Consider the following 21,989-nt stretch of genomic DNA (forward strand, 5'->3'; position numbering starts at 1 on the left):
ACAAAGGAGAGCCACCTCAAGGACCAACTATTGAAGACCCACCAAAAATCGAGGACCAAGAAGAGGTGTTGCAGCCCGAGTCCAATTTCCGACATGAAGACAAGGTACTAAGAGGCGGTAAGACTATCTGACGATATCTTATTAAGTTTAATAATTATCCTTTTGAAGATGCTAGATGGATGCAAGGCATACAATTAAAGGATAACCTAAACCTTGTCAATGCTTACAATGCTTCCCTAGAGTAAGCAAATGTACAAATGTTTAAAATGAACAAAGTTTTTGTCTTATACGACTCTTTTCTTTATTGTGCACAAAAATGAAGTAGTATGCATGCTTAGATCAAGTTTGCGGAGACGACGTCTCCCAAACACCAAGTAGATTTTGTCACTCTACTATGGAAGATTGATAGGACTAATGTGCAAACATGCTTGCGGCAGCTTAGGCTCTCAAGCGCCAAATGGACTAGTCATCCATTCTGGAACGATGTCGTAGGGTAACATAGGGATCCTCTACCCTCTATAAAAAGGACTAATGAAATGTCATAATAACTAATATCTAATTCTCCTAAATGATTTTCTTATGTTAAACTGATCATTTAATATGAGGAAGTGCCAGGGGAGAAAAAGCTAGAATATTGGTTAAGCTGGCAGACCGGCCACAGTAGGGATCCAAAGGGGGGGCCATCTGCAAAAGATCAATGTGCAAAAATGGGCTTAAAAGACCCTAAGGTTCAGCCCATTAAGACTTCCAAAATGCTAAGGTTCCAAAATTCAAAGGTTGTGTCCAAAGGTCAATCACTAGGAAAAGAGGATGCTTAGTGTGTGTGCCAAAAAGTCTTCAAAGAGTCCTACTTAGGAGGGGGCGAGCCCTGGAAGTAGGGGATGAGAGAGAAAAAAACACGCACACACACACACACACACACACACACACACACACACACACAAACACACACTCACACTCACAAGCTTCCTTTACACAAGGGGAAAGAGGGACACATGTCAATTCCCTAGCCAGATGCCCACAAGGTGTACTCAAATCCTATTGGATGGCCATGGAGGTGGACCAATGAGAATTAGGCTAGAGTAAATCTAGTTTAATTAATTTAAAAACACTTAATAAAAGAAACAATAGGAATTAATCTCTATAGAAGACTATTGGACAGTCTCCCAAGGGGTCCAATAAGCATTCAGCAGCCCAATGGCTTGCCTGATTCCTATTGGCCGGGAGACAAAGGGGTCCAATGAGAGTTTAGTTGCATTAATTAATTACCTAAAGCTCTCACAAAAGGGGAACACATGTCAGAAGGCTATCACTTATGCTCTTGAAATTCCATTGGCTAAGCCTGGAGAGGTCCAGTAGGGTGTGAGCAAAATAGCAAGAGGGGTCGACCGAGAGAGAGAGGGGTCTGATTTTCTCAAGGAATTATTGCATACGCATTCACACTAGTCCATGTGTGGAGTAAGAAGACACTCTCTCTCTCCTTCTCAAGCTTTAATGGAAAGCTTATCACCTACTCTAAGCTTGTTAGAAGGAAGGCCTACACCAACAACTCTTGGCTTTGTGATGCAAATCTAACCAAGAGCCAAACTTCGATGCATGCTCAACTCCTCTACCATGCTAATTACTAATCTAAGTTGTGCTAATATGAGTGATTATGTGAGGAGATGTATATCTTTGTTGTAGGACGACTACTCCTTCCTCTCAATCTACTCTCATACCCCGCTAGCTCTCACCATCTTCAAAATTGTGTGAGGTTTTGGGTCTGAGACCGTGAGGGAATTGATGTTGTGTTTAATAAGTGTTTTTCTTAGTGCCTGAAGTTTCCATCTTCATTGCACTAGCTAGTATTGAAGGAACACAAATAATTGTATTGTAAAATGTCTCTCTTGATGGGAGAAACCATAATACAAAGCCTTTTGGAGGGGGGACCGGCTCCATGTAAATCCGGTCCTCAACTGTTGTCAATAGCTTAATTTCTCTCTCTTTTGAAGTATTGTTCATGCTATCTAACTAGGTGTTATGCTTTTTGTTGCTCTCTCCACCCAAGCACTCTTGTTATTCTCATTAGGAATCTATTCTAATGAAATGCTCACTATGTTCATGCTATTTTCCGCTACACACAAGTTACTAGGCCATTAAATGTTACAATTACTATGCTATTATGTATGCTAGCAAGAAGAGTGATGATAAGTAAGGAACTATTTCTTTCTCCTATGAATGTTTCTTCTTCCTCTTCCCCACCCTCATTCCCCGCTAGCTCTCTCCACTTTTGAAGGTGCTTGAGGCCTGGGGACTGAGGATGGGGATAGTTAATGCTTTTTACAAAGTCTATGTTATGCTCGTGATGCATGCAGCTTTCCATCTTGATTGCATCACCTAGGTCACAAGGAACACAAAGATTGTATTGTACCAAGTCTCTCTAGATGGGAGAACCTATAATACAAAAGCCTATTGGAGGGGGGACCGGCTCCTCAATTGTTGTCAAGTTCTCTTAACTCTCTCTCTTGCAAAAGTATTGTTCATGCGCAGTTAATTAGGTACTATGATTATGTTGCTACCATCAATTAAGTTCACCCTCTATGTTCTCAAAGTAGTCTCACAAAAATGCTCTCTTTAATCTCCTAATTCCGATATTCTCAAAGTTCATAGGCCATTTCCATTACACAACTTATAGGGTATATCACAACAACAATGCAGGCTATGCTCATTTTCATGTTCTTGCACATAGAAGACAGTCAAGATTGGTGACTTCTCAAACTCTATCGAGAGCAAATGTAGCTCATGTATGCATGATGGCCAAGATTCTTATGCACTACATTACCTATCCCACCGACTGAGCACTTGTCTCTACAATTATATGGCTTCTTTGGTTGAACAGCCTACCACATAAATTTGGATGGAAAGGTTTACATCAAGAGCGAGCCCAACCAAGAGCTAACCATGATTTGTAGAAAATGTTTTCGATTTAAGGATAGTGTGAATCGTGAGTTGATGGATCATCCAATGCTAGGCAATTGCACCATGCATATTGAGTTTTTTGTGTATGTTGACGATTACAATCATTCCTACCGTAAAGAGCGTCATGACCCCCAAAGCGGTCACTTTTCAAAATGTGTACAAGGTCTAAGAGCGCTTGCCCATACAGCTGCAAATGGCCTTCCCATACGACTGCGAAAACATGTTGAAATGTTGCTCTGAAAAATTTTCACTTCAGCGTGGAGGGTGGTCAAACCATCCTCTACATTGAAGAACCGCATCCTAAACCGGCTACCGATACTTGCAACTTACTTTTAACCGAATAGGGAGTATGCAGTCACTGGCACAAGGCATATGTCGCATGCACATTGAGAACTATGGGATCGTGTTGCCTCCATGAAAGGGTCTACTGCACTTAGAGGCCCTCTTTGCAAGCCGCATTTTGAGCAATTTTATGGGTAGGCACTCTTATCCTCCTACGTCACTTCCAACAAATTTTGACTTGAGGGACAGTGGATCTTTTCACATCTATAGGCACAAGCAAAAAGTGAGTAACGAGAATTGGTATTGATTTATATTTTTGGTAATATAGTGATTTTTATTGCTCATGTTTGCAAGGAGAGGGACACAACAGACATAGGATCTTTTTGCATCTATACTCACAAGCATCTACAGTGCCTGAGAAATTCTCTCTCTCTCTCTCTCTCTCTCTCTCTCTCTCTCTCTCTCTCTATCTATATATATATATATATATATATATATCCACAGTAAGCACTTAGCTGCACTTTGCCCCGTCTCGGGCTGCCGGGCAGTCCTGCGTGTGAAACTCTCCTAGACCTGTATAAAATATCCTTCGGAACTTCGGATGCTTCTGGAGACTTTGGGGTGGTAAAAGGCTCCAGGTTTTTCTAGAACCCTCTATGCCAGCCCGGCGACGGGCTGCTCCCATTCAGGCAATGGCGCAGGCCAGGTGGGCACTGGCTATTGGTTGATGGGCCTTCCAGAAGGTCCGAACAAGGGAAAATATCTAAACCGATCTGACGGCTTATATCAGGCTGTGGGCGGCTTGACTACATCATAGCCGTCCATCTGAGAAACCACCAATCATGGGACCCACTTTTGTCAGCTGCTGCGGAAAGCTGAAGCACGTGTTCGTTTATAGCTCTGTTACGCTCTCTGCTAATTAGGGTTAGCGCTGCGAATTTACGTGTGCCCACGGCCCATCCCCTCCTTCTTCTACCCCGTCTGTTGTTTCGGGGGCAAATTGCAGCACACATAGGGCCATATCGCTTCTCTACTGTGTGCAATCTTGTTCATACCGGGTCGCCCACGCTCGCCGTTCTGTGTGCAATTGTGCTGGGTGTTTTTCCCGCCCTCCAGAGAATTGCCCCTTCTCTTCCCCGATTTCCCGAGCGCAATCGCATTGCCCCTCATTTTGAGACAAAGATTTCTGCGATCGTTGGTGTAGTACAGAGTCACATTGCGTGTGCGCACAATTTTGTGATCGCAGCTGTACGCCCAAGTGGGCTCTTGAGTCTTCCTGCAAGTGGGCTCTTGGTTCACGCGGGCGATGCGCTCTTCCCTTTGAGTCCATTCCTTTCTACGCACTTTGATAGCAGACGAGTAGATGGAGCCGTTCAATTTTCAATCTGTCAATCGGTATTATGCGATTTTGGGGCTAAATAGTGACGCTTCTCCGGATGCAATTCGAGCAGCGTATAAGAAGCTTGCCATGGTATGATTCATGTGAATAATCACTTGTGTATGTTTGATCCCACTGTTGATGCACAATGTAGACCAAATCTTTCTGCAAAATAATCTTAAAGTAAGTGACTCATATCCATAATCAGGTTTTCAGAGACCAATTTACAGTGGGTGTCTGTGTGGTGGTATTTGAATACATGTCTAACGCAAGTTTGTCTGTAGGTTTGTAACACGCACATGCATTGACGCATCTCTGCACCTCTGTATGTGACTTTGTGTGCCTGTTAGTAAGCACTTTCAATGAGAGGCTACCTGTATTGTACTTAAGTTCTAAGCAGAATACCTCCAGGTGGGAAATCGTAGCCTGGCACTGATTTTTGAAATTCTTTGAAGCAACTAGGCCACCCGTGTTCCTGGTTGCCAGTTGGAAGACCATCAGTTCCAATATTTTGATGTGGAACTTCTGCTTATTATTGAATGTCTTTGTTATGGAAGTAGTCAGTTGACGTAAGGATTGGAACTAGATTTAAGTTTCTGATCTGGCAAAAAATTGTAAATTGGACCTTTGACAAATAACTACAGTATATTGTGGTGGTGCACTAGGGTTTATGTGCTCAGTTTACATTATGGTATGCAGAAATGGCACCCTGATAAATGCAATGCGAAAGATCGAGCTAAAGGAAACCTTAAGTTTCAAGAAATTCAGGAAGCATACACAGGTATATTTAGTTAAAACTTGTACAGAACATAAAGTTGTAAGCTCTCTGTAGTTTGAATTTGATGTAATTGAGTAGTTGCAGTTTTTGCTTTCTTGGCAGTACTTTCTGATGAGAGAAAGAAGATGTTGTATGACAGTGGACTGTATTACCCGGATGATGATGAAGAAGACATCGAGGTATTGTAATAGCTGTGGTTAAGACCGTTTGAATTGATTTGGCAGTTGTTGAGGAGTAAGCATGCCTGCAAGAAATTGAGCTCTGTTTCCTTGTCAGGGATTGAGCAGCTTCCTTAATGAGATGACGGGCATGATGGCCAATGTCCAGGTGAGCCTAATGTTTGATGGAAGCTTTATCTTCTTTTTGACGGGACATCTATTTTTGTTTTGATGGGACACATAAGCTTACTGTCATGAAAATATGTCAACTCATTTAAAAGGGTACAATGCTAAACAGGTGCTCTCCTAATCGCCTCCCTCTTTTCTCTGCACATGTATCTCAATTTTTCATGACATCATAGGCTATGCAGATTTCGACGAAGGTGGCAGCAGTTCCAATAGTTCATTTGGGTATTGGGGCTTCTCTCTTTTTGCTGAGCCAAGTGTCAAATGCCCCAATACCCACTGTGAAATCCCAAAACGCAACACTCACCACACTACAAATTATCATCAGGAGATCACACGCAAGGTTTAAGTACGTGAAAGAACATCATGATTAAAAGTGGCATGCACACTGACAGTTAAGAAAGTAAAGAGGTTAATGTGCAAATGGAAGCCAAATAGATTACTCTTTTCATTAAAAGTAATCTCGTAACCACAAAAAGCTTGGAGGTCGAGGATACCTTGACGTCAAGGGTTATTAGAGCAGAGATTGAGGCTTCTGTTTCTTGGTCCCCATGGCTATAAGAGAGTGGGCGTCTGTAGTTTTTGCCATCTTCATCTCCCACTTCCATTTTCTGATGTTGTGTGTCTTGTTACATTATGGGATTACCTCTGTTGTGACCATATACATGCTCTGGGGTTTAATCCTTGTATTGGGTGTTTCTGATGCTTGGTTTTACTAAAGGTAATTTTCAGCGGAAGTCGTGGTCTACAAACTGGCCATGTATTGATGTGGTGGTTTCAATTTGCAGGATTCAGAGAAAATGAACAGTCTTGAGGATTTGCAGCAGTTGTTTGTTAGCATGTTTAGTGCTGATTTGGCTGCTTTCAGTGACCCGCGCCCCCCACCCTCCGCATCCTCAGTGAACTTTGAGAAGAAGCGTGGCTGGGGAAGTGATGATTATGGCACATCTTACTTTGGGTCATGCGTGATGGATGAAAGCTTTCTTTCACCCCAAAACCATTATTTTTTTGACCAGGCTTTCCATTTTGATAATAATCTTGATGTGAGTACATGTAAGAAAACAAAGTGTGCCCCCAATGGGCTGAATTCAACTGCTTGCGACAACGGCCTGAAAAACAAAGGCAGCAAAGGGATGGCTGCTTTGCACTCCAGCGCATGTGCTGATGGCTTGCACATGAACATGCACGAGAACAGGTACGACGGTGCAGCTGACATGCAATGCCATGGAGATTTTGCATGCCCTCACGATTTCGGTCACTGATTGTTTTGAAGCTTATTTTGAGTCAATTGTCACATTGGCAAACAAGCGGCTCATTGTAATCTTCACTCTTTCATTTTTCCCAGTTGTATATACGACTAATTGGCCTGATTTGTGAAATGTAGTTTTGCAAGATTGCACACAGTAGATGTTTGACAATGTTACAAACATTAGCAAGAAATCCTTACAGCCACATTTAGACAATGGACAATTTTTGGCAAAATCATTTGAATAGGATTTTTGGTAATAGTGATTGAATGTTGTTAGATTCTCTGTGGTTTGTCATTGGGTCTTTGACAATATGATGTGCAACGATGTATTGGTTTGTGGTATGTCTTGTCTGAAAATTTCTACATAATCTTGCTTGTGAAGATTTTTTTCTCCACCTCTTCGCAGAGGGCAGTATGAGTTGAACCTTCTGATGGAACAGATTGGAAACAGACGTGAATCTGTGCCCAATGAAAAGAAGTATTCTATTTTTTTTGAGGGTGGTAATTAATTCTCATGAAAATGTATTTGTAACCAGTCGTAATAATGTTGTATAACTCTGGTCCTTGGAATGAGGAAAATCCTCCAAGGTCTTCAGGTTTAGTATAACACTACTTCAGCACTAGGAGAATCATTTACTAAAAGCTTTAACTGCCAAGCAAGAGGGAGAAATGTGAACCTTAGGCAAATGGCCATAAGACGAAAATTCAGGATTTATTTTAATTTACTTAGGAAATTCTTGAAGAGGTGGAAGTGTGGAAATAATGTTGCAAAAGACTGTTTTTGGCATGTCAAGGCAACCTTAGGCTAATTTGTGATCACTGCTCAGGTAAATTTGTGTCATGGACTCTTAGCAGCTCTAAACATGTTGCCATTGTAAGGTGCCTTCCTCATGTAAGCTCTCAACCTTGTGGCATGCACTCTCACAACTTTTTCATTTATAAATGAAAGGGGATTACGCCCACGGAAGCAACGTTGTTTTTTTCTTTGCATTTATGTTTGAGCTAGCAGACGGCAAACAAATGTATGCCCCATGTCAGTACAATGAGTTCTGAAGCTCTATGCGCATATCCCAATCTGTAGCCAAAAATATTGGTTGAAAATGGATCAAGGTGAACAATCATGTCGGCTTTCAATTGTAGGTAGTCTTATGTATGCTATGGGAGCTACAAGGCCAGACATTACATTTGTAGTGGGGCTCGTTAGTTGGCGACCCGCTTACAAACTAAGAAACAAAGAAGACTTCAAGGCTTCACATGCAAAGGTGTGAAGCAAAGGTAGGACCATAAAGAGAATATGATTAGATCTTTAAATGTATGCTAACTTCCTTTTGCTCCAAGCCTTTTTCTAGAAAGCCGAAAAAATGCCCCTTGAGTGAAAAATGCAACTTTGTCTTATAAAACGGCAAGCTATGTCTCTAATGTGACGCTTATTTTCTAATCCATTCGTAAAACAAAGCATCAAAATTTCTTAAATTCTTGAACCGGGGATTATGCAAGCAAGTTGCACAATGAATTCCCCTCTTTGCTATGAGGAAAATGTAGAAAAAGGCTTAAATCTTAAACAAGGCTTTATCCAAAGAAGTTGCACATTTTACTCCCTTCTTTTCTACGAGGAAAATGCCTTGCCTAAATTTCAAAGATCAATCTTATACCTTTGCCATGTATCTAGTTTCAAAACACAATACTAAATTGCATTTCACTCGGAAGATTATAGTAGACATAACATAAAGGACTCAATTCTTGTGCTATTGATACTATAGTTGGACATAACCAGTATGGTCTATCAAGAGTGGTACTAAAGTTGGACGTAAACAATACTAGCTATCAAGAGTGCTGGCCCGTATCTTCCACTACACTCACTAGTGGTTTCACATTGACAATTGTACATAGCCACCACTTACATTGTAACTCCTACTTATGTTTATAAACCTAGTTTATCAATGGATGTCCCAACCAAGCTATTATAGCGATTTGTTTGTGGCACTCCCTTTGGCAAAGAAAGTCCATGTGCATTACTTGTTTAGATCAGTGACTTGCAGATGCAAAGGCAACATGAAAATGGATGATTCTTTTTCATAGTTCAAGTTAATTCTCCTCCCCTGGGATAGCTCTTAGCAATATTGTTGAGTTTGAGGGAAGGTGCCATTCAAGTTCACATCATCTCCTGCAACAAGGTGTGAACAATCTTTGTTAGGCTTTCTTTAACAGAGATCTTGGAAGGATGGCAATGCTCTAGCATACTGCTTGTGCTAAATCAAATTATGCAGGTGGTGGTTTTATATGCATTTAGAAGAAACTTCCATCATATTTCCAAAGGGCCAAATCTTTCCCATTATTTGTAATGCATCCAAGTAACTCCAATTTTGTCGATGATTCAATACTAGATGGCAATGTGATCACTTAGTTTTTTGACAACTAAGCTCCAAGCATGTTGATACTAAGGCTTAGTTGTACCTTTGCCTTCTATTTTGTGTGTATGTTGTTTTTGGTCGGAGCATTTCACGCTTAATGCTCAAACACATAGAATAACAATGTTGAATAGTACACAATGTATCAGACAGGCTTTTTAATTTATATGGCCAAAAAGGATATGGGCATAGTAATTGCCACTTGGGAGATTAGTAGACTCAAGGAAAAGGAAGCAAGGAAATTGAGCTCCAGTCTTCTAATAAACCAAATTTTTCCTAATCATTAGATCCATGGTTTTGATCCCGATAGAGTAAGTGAAATGAATAACAACAAAGGTGGTATGGTATGTTTGTAGTACCACCTTTAACAAAGAAAGTGCTTATGCATCGGTTTTCTGACCGATGTCATATGGGTGCAAAGGTGCCATGACATGGGAATGGAAAGGCCCAACTTGTCAATTATTGAGGATAACTTCCAAGCATTGTGCCCCATCCGAAATGGTTATTATATCTTTTGAACAATTTGCATGGCAAGATGACCAAAATGTGTAAGCCGAATTGTTGCATATGAAACAGTCTTCGACTCAAAAATTAATCTTCCTTACATTTCTTGTAAGAAGTGAGCTTATACAACCCATAAAAGATGTCATCATGCCTATAACATCTCGATCGAAATTCCACCTCTTTGATAGCTTGCTTACTTGTTGTTAAATCACTAGGGCCAAAAACGACTCAAAAAGGGTTGTGTAAGGAATTGGTTAACTTGCTAATTAGCATAGCCGTTGACGGTCAAAACAACTCCAAATTTGGTCATTTTGGGTATTTAAAGCATATATGTGCAATTTAAAGCATATCTAGGTACATATCTCCAAACATCCAAAAAAATACATTTTCATACTATTCCTTGGCGGTTCATCTCAAACTTTATTCTCAATCAATTGACTTGGCGGCAAATAGTTGTTTCTTCACTTTTAACTGATTTGATCTCTACTTTTTCTCCCTTACTCTCCGATGACCTTTTAGAGTGCTCTACTCACTTTCACAATCTTTCTCTCTTCTCTTCTCATGCTAACAGATTTGCTACATTTGTTATCTTTATTATACCTTCTATGGTGTGCTCTTCACTACTTGAAATGATTGCTACATCTTCCATTAGTGGTAATTACAATTTTTACTCGAACATTAAGCTCAACCAAAATTATCCAACTACACGGAGCGTCTATCAAAGACCAGTTACAAATGCAAATAAATCCCAAAACCTTCACAATGAGGGGAAGAAGCACATTGAACTATGGAAAGATGGGAGTTTGTATCCACCGGAATCCTTAAATAAAAGGTATCCATCTTTTCACACACCCCATGATTTTATGAGATTCGTTGGAGATGGGGCTGATTGCTTACTAGGATATGATTCTAGGCTATCTCAGTTACACATCAACCATGCACATTACGTTCATTATCTCCAAACTTCTTTGTCTTCGAATGCAACAAGAATTTTAGTATGAAAACCAAATAGCCTCTCTTAAATAAGTAAATCATTAGCTATAGACCTTAAAAGATACCCCAATAGGATTAAGAGCACGAGTAAAACAAATGAGAGATGTCGTAGAGTTGACAGAAGGATCTGGACAAAGAAAAAAAAGGTTAAAAATTACTAGAGAACATGTGACCAACGTCTTAGGATTTGACATGTCTAATACCCAGGAAAGGGTGAGATTCTTGAATGAGGTAATGAACAAGAGTGACATTTTGAAAATTTTAAAACTCTCCGAAAATCGAACCCAAAAGAATTTGGTATTTAAAAATTTACTAAAAGATACAAACTTATTGCTCCAACTCTCCCAAGAGTGCTTAATTTTTGGGAGCTTTTAAGTTAGAGCTTTTTGTAAAAATTTAGATCTTTTTTTGTTGTGGGTCACCAACTTGGCCTATACTTCTAAATTTCTTCATTTAAAGTTGCTCAAGCCATTACTTGAATGGTAGGCCGCGCTAGGGAAGGATGGATTATTTTTCAAAAACTTGTCATGCAAGGAACTCTATAAATGCTATCAATTAAACATTAAAAATAGAAATATGTTTAGTCAATGTAAATTTAAAGGATTTAATTGTGATGGACATTAAGTTTGATGAATTTTTTTCTTGGGGAGAGAATAAGCGGAACTATCAATTCTTGTAAATCCTAGAGACCATGGTTGTCTGCCACCATTTTCTTGGGTTATAATGAAGCTTGACCTCTCAAAAGACCTCCATAAACACATTCTCATATAAAGGGATGATGTTGTCAACTTCTTAGTACCGATTTGCTATACTAGGCATAAGTCAAATCCTGCTTCCATTTTGAGTTGCAATGTCATCTCATCAGAGATAGCTCGAATAAGAAAGAGAAAAAATAGTTTTCCCTCTTAAGCCTTGCTCAAGACAAAACACGAGTCAACTTCCAAGATCTCAAGGCTTCTCTTAACACTCAAGCTTCAGGCCAAACAAGCCCTTCCTATGAGATGGCTCCTCTCACTACATCAACTTTCTCTAATAATTAAAGGAAACAAGAAGGTAATTTTTGTGCCTTCCTCGCCTCCTTCGAGAAAGTAAGCTTAGAAGAGGAAAAAACTCTTTTTTTTGCAATGGTGGCATATGTTAGTGCCTTCAATAAGGAGTTATTTCAACAACAAGACATTTAAGCCCCTGCTAGCCTCAATTGGCTCACCCGAATGGGGGGTGCAAATTGATAGCAAAAGACCAGTGGAGAAATCCACTTTTTGGTTTAAAAGATTGAAACATTTATGATTCTTTTTTTTTTAATAGATGGAAGTAACTTAAGGCAAGAAAGAGGCTTGTTTCTAAGTTGTCGCAGGAAGAGATGACACATAGGTGGGACAACCTTTACTACTCGGACTTGGAAAGCTCTCCTAGTGATACATTGGCCATTTTCTATGCTATCCAAATGGTTTTCTTTCATCCCTTATACCTTCTCCATTGAGCACATCAATGCAATGGTTTTACTTTAGGAGCCACATTTTTACTGCATCCATTGATTACAATCCAACATCTCTGGCCCATAATTTCTTATAATGATAAATTTTTGGAGCTCTATTTGTGTATAAATACTTTTGTGTAATTCTCACCTTCATCTTGGACCTTTCAGTACTATTGGACATAACAAGATGACGTCTCACTTACAAAAACATGAGGACAATTTTCATATTTACGTCTTATAATATTGAGGTAGCAGCATGATACTCCATGTTGATTATTCCCTCTTTGGTGTAGCAGACAACCATGCCTCATCACTTGTGATGAATGTCAATAGATGATGTGAGCTAATTAGTGGAGTAACAATTATTTTCAGAGCCCATTCTACTTCAAATATTACTTGCGTTGCCTCTTACAAAACCAAGTGTAAAGTCAAGCTAAATCAATATTATTTCATTTTGTTTACATCATTAAGAGTGTTTGATGATTTAAGGCATAAAAATATGTTGTTTGATAAATGCACATTGTGGACTTCAATGGAATTTGTCAATCTTTGGTGCACAATTGCATTGATACATTAAAAAAAAAAAATCATTTGATTTTAATGATGAAATTAAACTTCATTAAGCATAATGAGGTGTTTTGTTGTGCATATGCCTTGTTCCCTAATCCCCCGGTTAAGGTTGCTTGTAAGAATGGTAAGAAGGAGAAGAAGCAAAGAGAGGAGGAGGAGGCGCTACCATCTAACACATACAACTAGTTATAGAGCATCGATGTAGGTACTCGAAGCGAGGGTGTCGAGAGGATCCTAGCTCTATTTCAACTAAGAAGGGTAAGAACACAACCACTAGTGGTGGACGTAGAATGGCCGACCACCACTTGTAGACACCGTATCGGACATTGCTGAGAGAAGTGTTGATTACATCAGAAAAAGATCCTAATAAAAGTGACGGCATTCACGGCAGCAAGAGCAATTTCAGCCTCAACAGCATCTGCAATAGGTTCAGCTTTTGATTCAGCAGTAGTAATATGACTGGCAACATGTAGAGGGACCTGGTTGGTCGCTTCAGAATGGACTGCATCAATATCGCATTCATCTCCTTTGTCAACTATTGTGTTTTCTATGATGGTTATCGGATGGTCTGGCTTATTACTGTCCTATGCAAGAAAAACCAGGAGGATGTTGATTATTGCATTGTCATCTGCATCGATATGTAGCGATTCAGGCTGTCTACAAGATAATTGGACGAGAGCAATACGAAGAGGGGCCTACAGGGCAGAGATAACGTGGGCATTTGCAAGATGGTCCAAAAACATGGCAAGTTCCTCATCTTCAATCTGTAGGCGGACAGGGTTGGAGGTCGGCAGCTTCAGCATGAGCAAGTTCAGAAGTAATTAGTTCGTCTTCAAGGGACCCAAGAAATGCTTCAATGGTTTGAGGGAGTTGCATCATGACAGGCAACAGGGACTTAGAAGATGCCGAAGCGCTTCGTCCTCTTTGGCCTGCCGTGCTCGTCGGTTGCATATTGCCACCTTCATATAGATGGTCTCGGATAGCATTGGCATGCGCAGAGTGCAGTTAGGTTGGCGCGTCTACCGTCACTCTGTCCCAAACATTGTGCAGTAAACGCGGACGGGAAGATTATTCAATTCGTCGTATCCTTAACCATTCGTTGCTCCCGGACTTCGATCGTTGGCAAGTATACCTGGGGTCTCTTGGAACTCAAAAAAGAAGATGGCAGAAGCGATGCACAGGGAGAGGGGAGGAGCCCACTGTGGCAAACCCGGATATGCAGGGGTACTGTAGTGAGCTCAGAGCCAGCCTGTGTGCGCGCGGACGGCTTCCGTGCTCTTGTAGCTAATAAGCCTTTTGGCATTTTGGAGCACGAGACAGGAGACAAAAGTCATAAGTGGATAGGGGTCCACTACAATGAGCTTGGAGTCCTGCAGCGGACGGCTTTCGTGCTCTTGAGGTTTTCAACTATAGGTAGTACGAAACAAAATTTAGAAGCATGTTTTGTGTCCAAACCAAACAAAGTAGGTGTGTGTCATCACCCACCATGTGTGCAACGGGAAGGGGTCCACTACCATGATATGCAGGGAAAAGGGGTCCACTACCATGAGCTCGGAGTTCGTCCGTGCGCGCTCCGTGCTCTTGAGGCACCAATGTCTTTAGGCAAGTACTTAGTAGAGGCAGCAAGAGACAAAATTCTTGGGTTGAAAAAAAATTCTCAAAAGAAGTTGACCTTTTAAGTAGACACTATCGATCTCATAAACCGACCACGTGCGAACAAGATACATGCACTTTAAGTGAAATTTGGTGCTTCAAGGTGGTTGAATTGCCCTTGAGGTCCGGAGGTGCTACATCGATGTGGTCCTAAAAATGATTCATGAACCAAAAATGCATAGATTAATTATTAAGAAGTGTCAATCAATAATACTTATGAATCTATGGAATATGAATGTAGCCGCATTCAAAAGAACTGTTGCATGTCATATTGCCCCTGAGTGAGTGGGCTTGGTGTGTTCCTATATTCTCCCTCCCCACTTTTCTTCCTACCGTCAATGTTTGAAAAAGCAGTATACTTTGTTGGTAGTTTATGATTGACCCCCCCCCTTCCTAACAACTAAATTGGTAGCTTGTTGCTCTTGCAATACACTAAACAAAATCAATGTCACCAAGATATTTTTGCAAGCTCATTCAAAGTTATAAATTTTCCTACCTCAACCCTTTGTAGACCTTCACACCTACAGGGGTCCATTCTTTCCTTGCCACTCAAACTTCAAGGCTATCCTTGTAAGAGAGGTTCTGAGTGCCTACTGGTGGTATATTTTACCCTTTCTTGTTGTTTGGGCAGTGACATTAGTGAAAAATGGCAATCAAAATACATATTCAAGTGTCATAGTCTTGACAATGCATATACCTATCTTCTCTTACATCCCTTATCACTACCCTTGTCTTTAGATTTATAATTGATCGATCCTTTTTTTTTAATTCTAATTGTTTTTTCTTTTCTTTTGGCCCCATAACAATACCTTCTCATCACTATGAAAATTGTACTTTAAACCCTGAGCTAAATCTTTTAGAAGTCTTTGTATGTAATTTTATGGCAAAAACTACACCTCATTAGGAAAATTTTGAGCTCATTTTTAGGCCTTCTAAGAAATTGCTAAAGTGGCAAGCTTTCAAAAAGTGGGACCTATATTTTTTTGCAAATAAGATCCAATTTTGTTAGAGGTTGGATATTTAGAATCTACTTTTTAAATGCTATCCATTGATATATAGCATGCACGTATCGAACATTGCCTTCATACAAATTTGAAAAAAGGTGATTTCAGGTTATTGTAACGGTAACAAAACCTAGGTAATTGGAAAAAACTGGCATAACTTTCATAGAACTCATCCAAACTTTTTGGACCTTGGCTCTTTAGAATCCACTTTTTAAGAGCTTTCCAATGATATGTGATATCGTGGGGCTTTGAGCAATATTTTTAGGGGTTTATCGGCTTGCTGCAACTTTGATGATGTGGCACCCTTAGAAGGCCCAAAAATGAGCTCAAAGTTTTCCTTATGCTAGCTTGTACATCTCATTCTCAAGATCCCATTGCATCACCCAAGACTCCACACCCTTGTTCATCTTACTTCATACCCCTACTAAGGGTTTATATGGTATGCTTGACCACCCACTTGCTAGATAGCTCTACTGAAAATATTACCTCCTCTCACTAGAACTGGTCTCATTTATTAACGTCTCTATCTAAACTAACCTTTATTGTAGTGAGGTTCTCACAACCATTTAAATCTCTTTGTGTGTGTGTGTGTGTGTGCACGCGTGTACACATGATATACTCTTTTGTATTCTTAAATGTTATGAGCTTGGCAAATTTTCTAAGAATTCTCATTTATAATATACATAAGATCAATGAGTCATTTTCTAACATACCACTTAAAGGTATAACCTTTTTTATTCTCAAATCCATCTAATATAAAATTTCAACCTGCCTCTAGTATATTTGAATTTTATAACACGCAAAAACACTCAAAATCTAGCGGACCCTTAGAAATTTGCATACAAAGGGCTAAATCAAAATATTCAAGAGTTTGAAAAAAACATTTACTCCAAGAAAGGTTTGTCCAAGTCGATAAGTCTATGGTGTTGTCACAAGATACCTCATGGATTTTTTTTCTCAATTTCTTTTATAAAATGTTTCCATGCTCTATTTGCAATTCTTTTTATGTAAGTGCATAAAAAAAAGAAATGCATTATGCTCTTTTTAATAGAAGGATTGTAGAAATAAATTAAAAAATAAAAAGATTAGTCCCAAAAAAGAAAAGGCATTATAGGTAAAGGAGGGGAGACTGAAAAACTAGATACATCCTTCTAGCATTAACACTATAATAGAAGATAAACATCTAACCATATAAGGTAGCCATTGATGCCACTTAATAGTTTTGTGAATTTGAGAGGGGGAAAGAGTAAATATATCTTTCATTTAGGACATTAGATGTTGAGCTTCCCTTTTGAGGTCACACAAGAATAGTGGGGGAGACCAAAAAACTAGATGGAGCCTTCCAGCATCAGCAGCCTAGCAAAAGAGAAACATATGGCCATACAAGGTAGCCATTCCTACCACTTAATATTTTTATGAAATTGAGAGGGGGAATGAGCACACATATCTTTAATTTAAGACACTAGATGTTAAGCTTCTCTTCTAAAGTGCCACAAGAATATGTGAGTTCAATCTTAAAAGGAGCTTTCATGTAGAGCAGCATTTTATGAGTACCACGTCTACCACAAGTAGAGACTTCTCTGTATGTTCCATAAGGGAATGTCTTGTGTTTTGCACTCTCCAAAAATTTCTTCAATAAAAAAAGGGAGAGGTGATTTTTGAAGTGTTCTCAGTGTATGAGAACTATCTTGACATTAAACCAGTACGTGTTGTAAAGACTCTATCGCAGAAGAGCATCTTGGGCACATGCCATTGCCAATGTAACACTTTTAGGCTTTTCCCCTTGTCCAAAGCCCTTGATGAATAATGATGATTCATATAGGATATTATGCTTAATTTTTGTGGAATAGACCCATAGGCATTTGATCATGTTATTCCACTGCTTGAGAGTCTAATAGAACTACCATTTCTTTGTTACCATATACATGTGGTAGTGATGTGTGTGAACACACTAGGACCGTCGGGGCATTTTTTCCCTCTTTAGGAGGTTTTTTCCCCCGTGCATTGTATATACGCCCATCACTCTAGGGTTATCTATCTTTCCATTGCACACTAAGTAACACACTCTCTATTGTGTGCCTCAAAGGCAAGGCAAAAAATATCTTTCTCCCGTCCACCTTCTGTCTCTAATCCACAAGACATCCTTTCCTTTTTCCTCGATTTGCATCTGCTAGTCTACTCGTCAAGCATACATTAAAAAAATATCCCTCTATGCCATCTTGTCGACGTGACAAATGTGAAATAAAAGGTCTCTCTCTCTCTCTCTCTCTCTCTCTCTCTCTCTCTCTCTCTCTCTCTCTCTCTCTCTCTCTCCCCCCCCCCCCCTCCACTTGTCATTTCCCCCCTTTTTTTACCTCAAAGCCAAATGAGGCATCTCATGAGATTCTACCTAAATAGACCACCTTCAAAGATTGTGCTCAAATGGACTCAATAGAGACTTGACCTTCCTTCGTCTTCTCCAAGCTGTGTGTGTTTCTCTACAACCCTAATTCCAACAATTGGTATCAGAGCAGGTCACGTCCTGCCGGGCTTAGTCGCCAGCTGCTCCAACACACACCTGCTCACTTTCTCCTATTTCAGTGATCTTTGGCGAGCGTTCGCAGGTCGACAAATAATTTGGGCTCAGAATTTTGATTTGGGCTCATTTCGGCCTCCGTTTCCACTACGGGTAGTACTGCACAGGCTATTTCGTCATTTTGTGCAGGATTTCTGTCAGTGCCGTTTTCTGCATAACATGTGCCTTATAGTCTTCTACGGTTTGTGCTATATAGCACAGGTTGTTCCCACTCCGTTTCTCCTATTTTCGGGCAGTTTTCACATCAGGTGCAGCATTTACCATGGCTGACAACAACAACACACATGTGTTCAAGATGTTTGCTGCTGAGGACAGGTTGGATGGGGACAACTACCCTATGTGGGCTTATATGATGCAACATGTTCTTGTGTCAAAGGGTGTCTGGAACATTGTGCAGGGCATTGATGTACGTCCTGGTTCTGAGGATGTAGGCGATGTTGAGGATGTTGCAGGTCTTGCTGCAAGGATTGCAGCTGTTAGAGTTGTTTTGCCTACAGCAGAACAAGCTCGTTGGGATGTTAAGGATGCACAGGCTCATGCATTGATTGCATTGTCTGTGAAGCGCACCATTGTTCCTCACATCCGTTCAGCAAAATCTGCAAAACAGGCTTGGGATATTCTAGCAGGTCTTTATGCAAGCCGCAATGAGGCTAAAATTGCTTTACTGCGTAAAGAGCTGGAGTCGAAGATTATGCATGAGGAAGATGATATGGACACTTTCCTTGCTAGTGTCAAGGATATCAATGAGCAGCTTATTTCTGCAGGTGAAGTCATTTCAGACAGTTCCCTTGTGCAGACTAAGTTATACACTCTCTATTGTGTGCCTTGATCTTCCTTCGTCTTCTCCAAGCTGTGTGTGTTTCTCTGCAACCCTAATTCCAACATTCTTGTCGAGTCTTTCTTTGGGCAAAGTGTTGATTCCTGAGTTGTAGGAGAATTTCTTATAGATTAAATATGTTCTATTTCCCAATGAAGTATTAAAGATCTACAATTGTGTGAGTGGCGTGTTTGAAGAGCTCAATCCTTCACGCCAATTACATATGGACAAGCTCTTGGCCCCTTCTTGAAAAGTTAAATACATCAACCAATTTAGTATTGTTAAGCCAATGGTTGTCTCTATATACATCTTTCCAAATTTTTATGACTTTCTTAAGTCATAGATGAGACATTCTTTCAATCTTGAGCTTATGCATGTAGCATGTCAGCAAAGGAGCCCAGCCAAATGGAGTCATGTAGTAGATATTGATAGTCAAAGCTGATGTCCTTGGAAAACTTCTAGAATTCTTTGATGGAATTCCAGCCTTCCCACATTCTAGAAGTCAAAGCCGAGCCACCTTGCTTAGCCTTTTGTGTGGAGACGACAATCTCTTTCAAGGATAAACCTTTCCATGCTTTGTCCTCCTGCACAAAAATTAGATGAGTTTTTCTTTTCACTAGGCATGACCGGAGTCATCAAACTTTATGGATCTAAATATCCACTTTTCTACCATCTTATCAGCCATCCTTGTGGATTGAGCACATTCAACTCTCCACTAGCTTTTGATTGGAAGAAAAGTTTCCAAAAGACCTTCAAAATCTTGTTATGGAGATTCTCTCCTCCCCATAGGAATCTTCTTGATATTTCATTATGTCATACATTTGGATATTGCTCAATTAAAACTTTTGTTTCATTGTAATTTTCATGTGTGACACCTTTTAGGTCCTATCTATTATATATTTTTTCCATGTAACAAGATTTAAGAAGCTTAAAAAATATAGCAAATAACTTTCTACTTTGGCAATATTGTATAGGAAGCATGGGGCTTCTTGAGCTCCAAATTAAAAAACATCTAAATTTTTATAGAAAACTCTAAATGAAAAGCTGACAAATTTATTATCCCCCTCTTCCAATGCAAGAAGTTTGTGACACAGTGGAGTGAGTAGAAGGGGGTATAGAGCCATCTCTAAAACCTGATTATGGGTCCTTAAGTATTACAAGATTAAAACTTTTGGGTTTCTTAGGCATCACAATGTTGGGAAAGTGAGAACTCTGTTAAATGAAGAAATACCCAAACCTTTTGGAGAATACTACACATAGAGGGAAGGATGTCGTACGAAAAACAGAAAAAGAAATCCTTCTTTGAGTATAATGTTTTTAATAACATTTGAATGCATATAAAAAAGTCCAATCTGCTATGGTGAGACACTATAAAATGCAAGAAGTAGATTGTGAAGAAAAACATATATTTGTTATGAAACTAGATGAGGCTCAAAATTCATATATGTCAAAAAATGGAAAGAGTATCTATATCCCTAATGAATATAGCATTGGAATATAGCTAGTGTAAGCTAGATTCCCCATACCACAAAACTCAATAAGAAATGGAGCTATGGTGGATTGGACCAACTCAAATACCAGTAGAAAACCATGATACATTAAAATGGCTCTTTTTGCAGACCGACATCCCTTCTATTATACAAATCCAAAATGAAGGTGAACAAGTACCTCCATGTAGATGGCATGGGTGACTTCATTGTAGAATAGCACTTGAGTGCTGACCTTAAGGAACTGAAGTACATATTTGGTGTATGTGGAGGTACCAATACCAAGTATCCATGTCTGTATTGCACGGAAAGCACTAGAACGAGAGGATGGCTTGCAGAACATAAGGTTGGGAAACCACCATAGAGGAATAATGTGAATTTCATTGAATACCCATCGTCTCTTATGATTTGGAATCCAATTCTAGCAATACATTTTGAAAATGTACATATATGTTCACTACATGCAGAGATTGGAATCTTGGACAAATTGCTCCGACAGTATCTTGATAATGCATACTCTATTAAGTCAAAAACACTTGTAAACAAGTGCATAGAAAAATGAAAATCTTTGATCTCTCAAATGGGTTTCCATGGTGGTCAAGTGCATCTAAAAAAAGATCGTACTCTTTCTAAAGGGACGGGTGATGTTTTGCAAGATGTTTCAATGGGATGAGCAAAAGCCAGAAGATTTCTGTGCAACCATGACTATGCTATGTGAAATTGTTGGAAGGATCTCTGTTTCATAACTAAAATGTCAAAAGTAGACCAAATGTAGCCAACAAACGTATGGAAGTGTTGAAGAAGTTCGACACTTTTTTGAAGGTCTTGAGACAACAAGTTAGCTCAACTACTTATGCAGATACTTTAAGAAGGCAATAAAGATTTTATAAGTGCTATCACAGATGCTTGGGGAGAAAAAGACATCACATATTACTTGATGAGTGTTCAATTACTTTTTAAGTGTCCAAAATAGTTTCTTGAGTTTTTCACATTGCATCTCGTGAGTTCAGCTATTTTTTTACTTTTTATCTTTTAGCATATTCTCTACCTGCATGGATGATATTTTGCAAAACAAGGACCCCTTGCAACATGGAATACACAAGGAATAAAAAAATCACACTATCAAGCGAGGACTTCATTTTTCAGATGTACGAGAAAAGGAGGGGGGCAAAGAAGAAGCAATGCACTAAAAATTTATTCAATTGGTTCTTTAGGAGAGGCAATTACAAAGGATGAGATCAAATAACCAACAACCATGCTACTCAACTACACAAAGACCTTAAGATGGACACTTACGATTAACTTCAATACTTTGTACCTCTTTCTAAAAAGATCCAAATTCAAAAAATATACCTTTGCACAAAATACTATCGGTTTGACAGTATTACTTGGTATGTCATCCATGTATCTTAAAAACTTTCTTCTTCTATAAACCCCAAGTATATTGCATTTGTTACTAATGCTACAGCTACATAGCTACATTAGCAGAGAGAAAGTTCATGTCTCTTGTCG

At 39.5% G+C, this 21,989-nt stretch overlaps 1 protein-coding gene across 1 annotated transcript; it reads left to right on the forward strand.

The window, feature by feature from the left end:
• Window positions 1-4,103: 4,103 nt before the first annotated feature.
• LOC147417350 (uncharacterized) lies at window positions 4,104-7,270 on the forward strand. Its single transcript, XM_086507698.1, has 5 exons — window positions 4,104-4,711; window positions 5,318-5,399; window positions 5,481-5,575; window positions 5,673-5,723; window positions 6,529-7,270. The coding sequence occupies exons 1-5, from the start codon at window positions 4,604-4,606 to the stop codon at window positions 7,000-7,002; spliced, it is 810 nt and encodes a 269-aa protein (XP_086363824.1). The 5' UTR covers window positions 4,104-4,603; the 3' UTR covers window positions 7,003-7,270.
• The last annotated feature ends 14,719 nt before the right edge of the window (window positions 7,271-21,989 follow it).

This window comes from Adiantum capillus-veneris, unplaced genomic scaffold, assembly GCF_014529385.1.
Source record: "Adiantum capillus-veneris isolate H3 unplaced genomic scaffold, ASM1452938v2 Hic_scaffold_270, whole genome shotgun sequence".
NCBI classification, from domain to species: Eukaryota; Viridiplantae; Streptophyta; class Polypodiopsida; order Polypodiales; family Pteridaceae; genus Adiantum; species Adiantum capillus-veneris.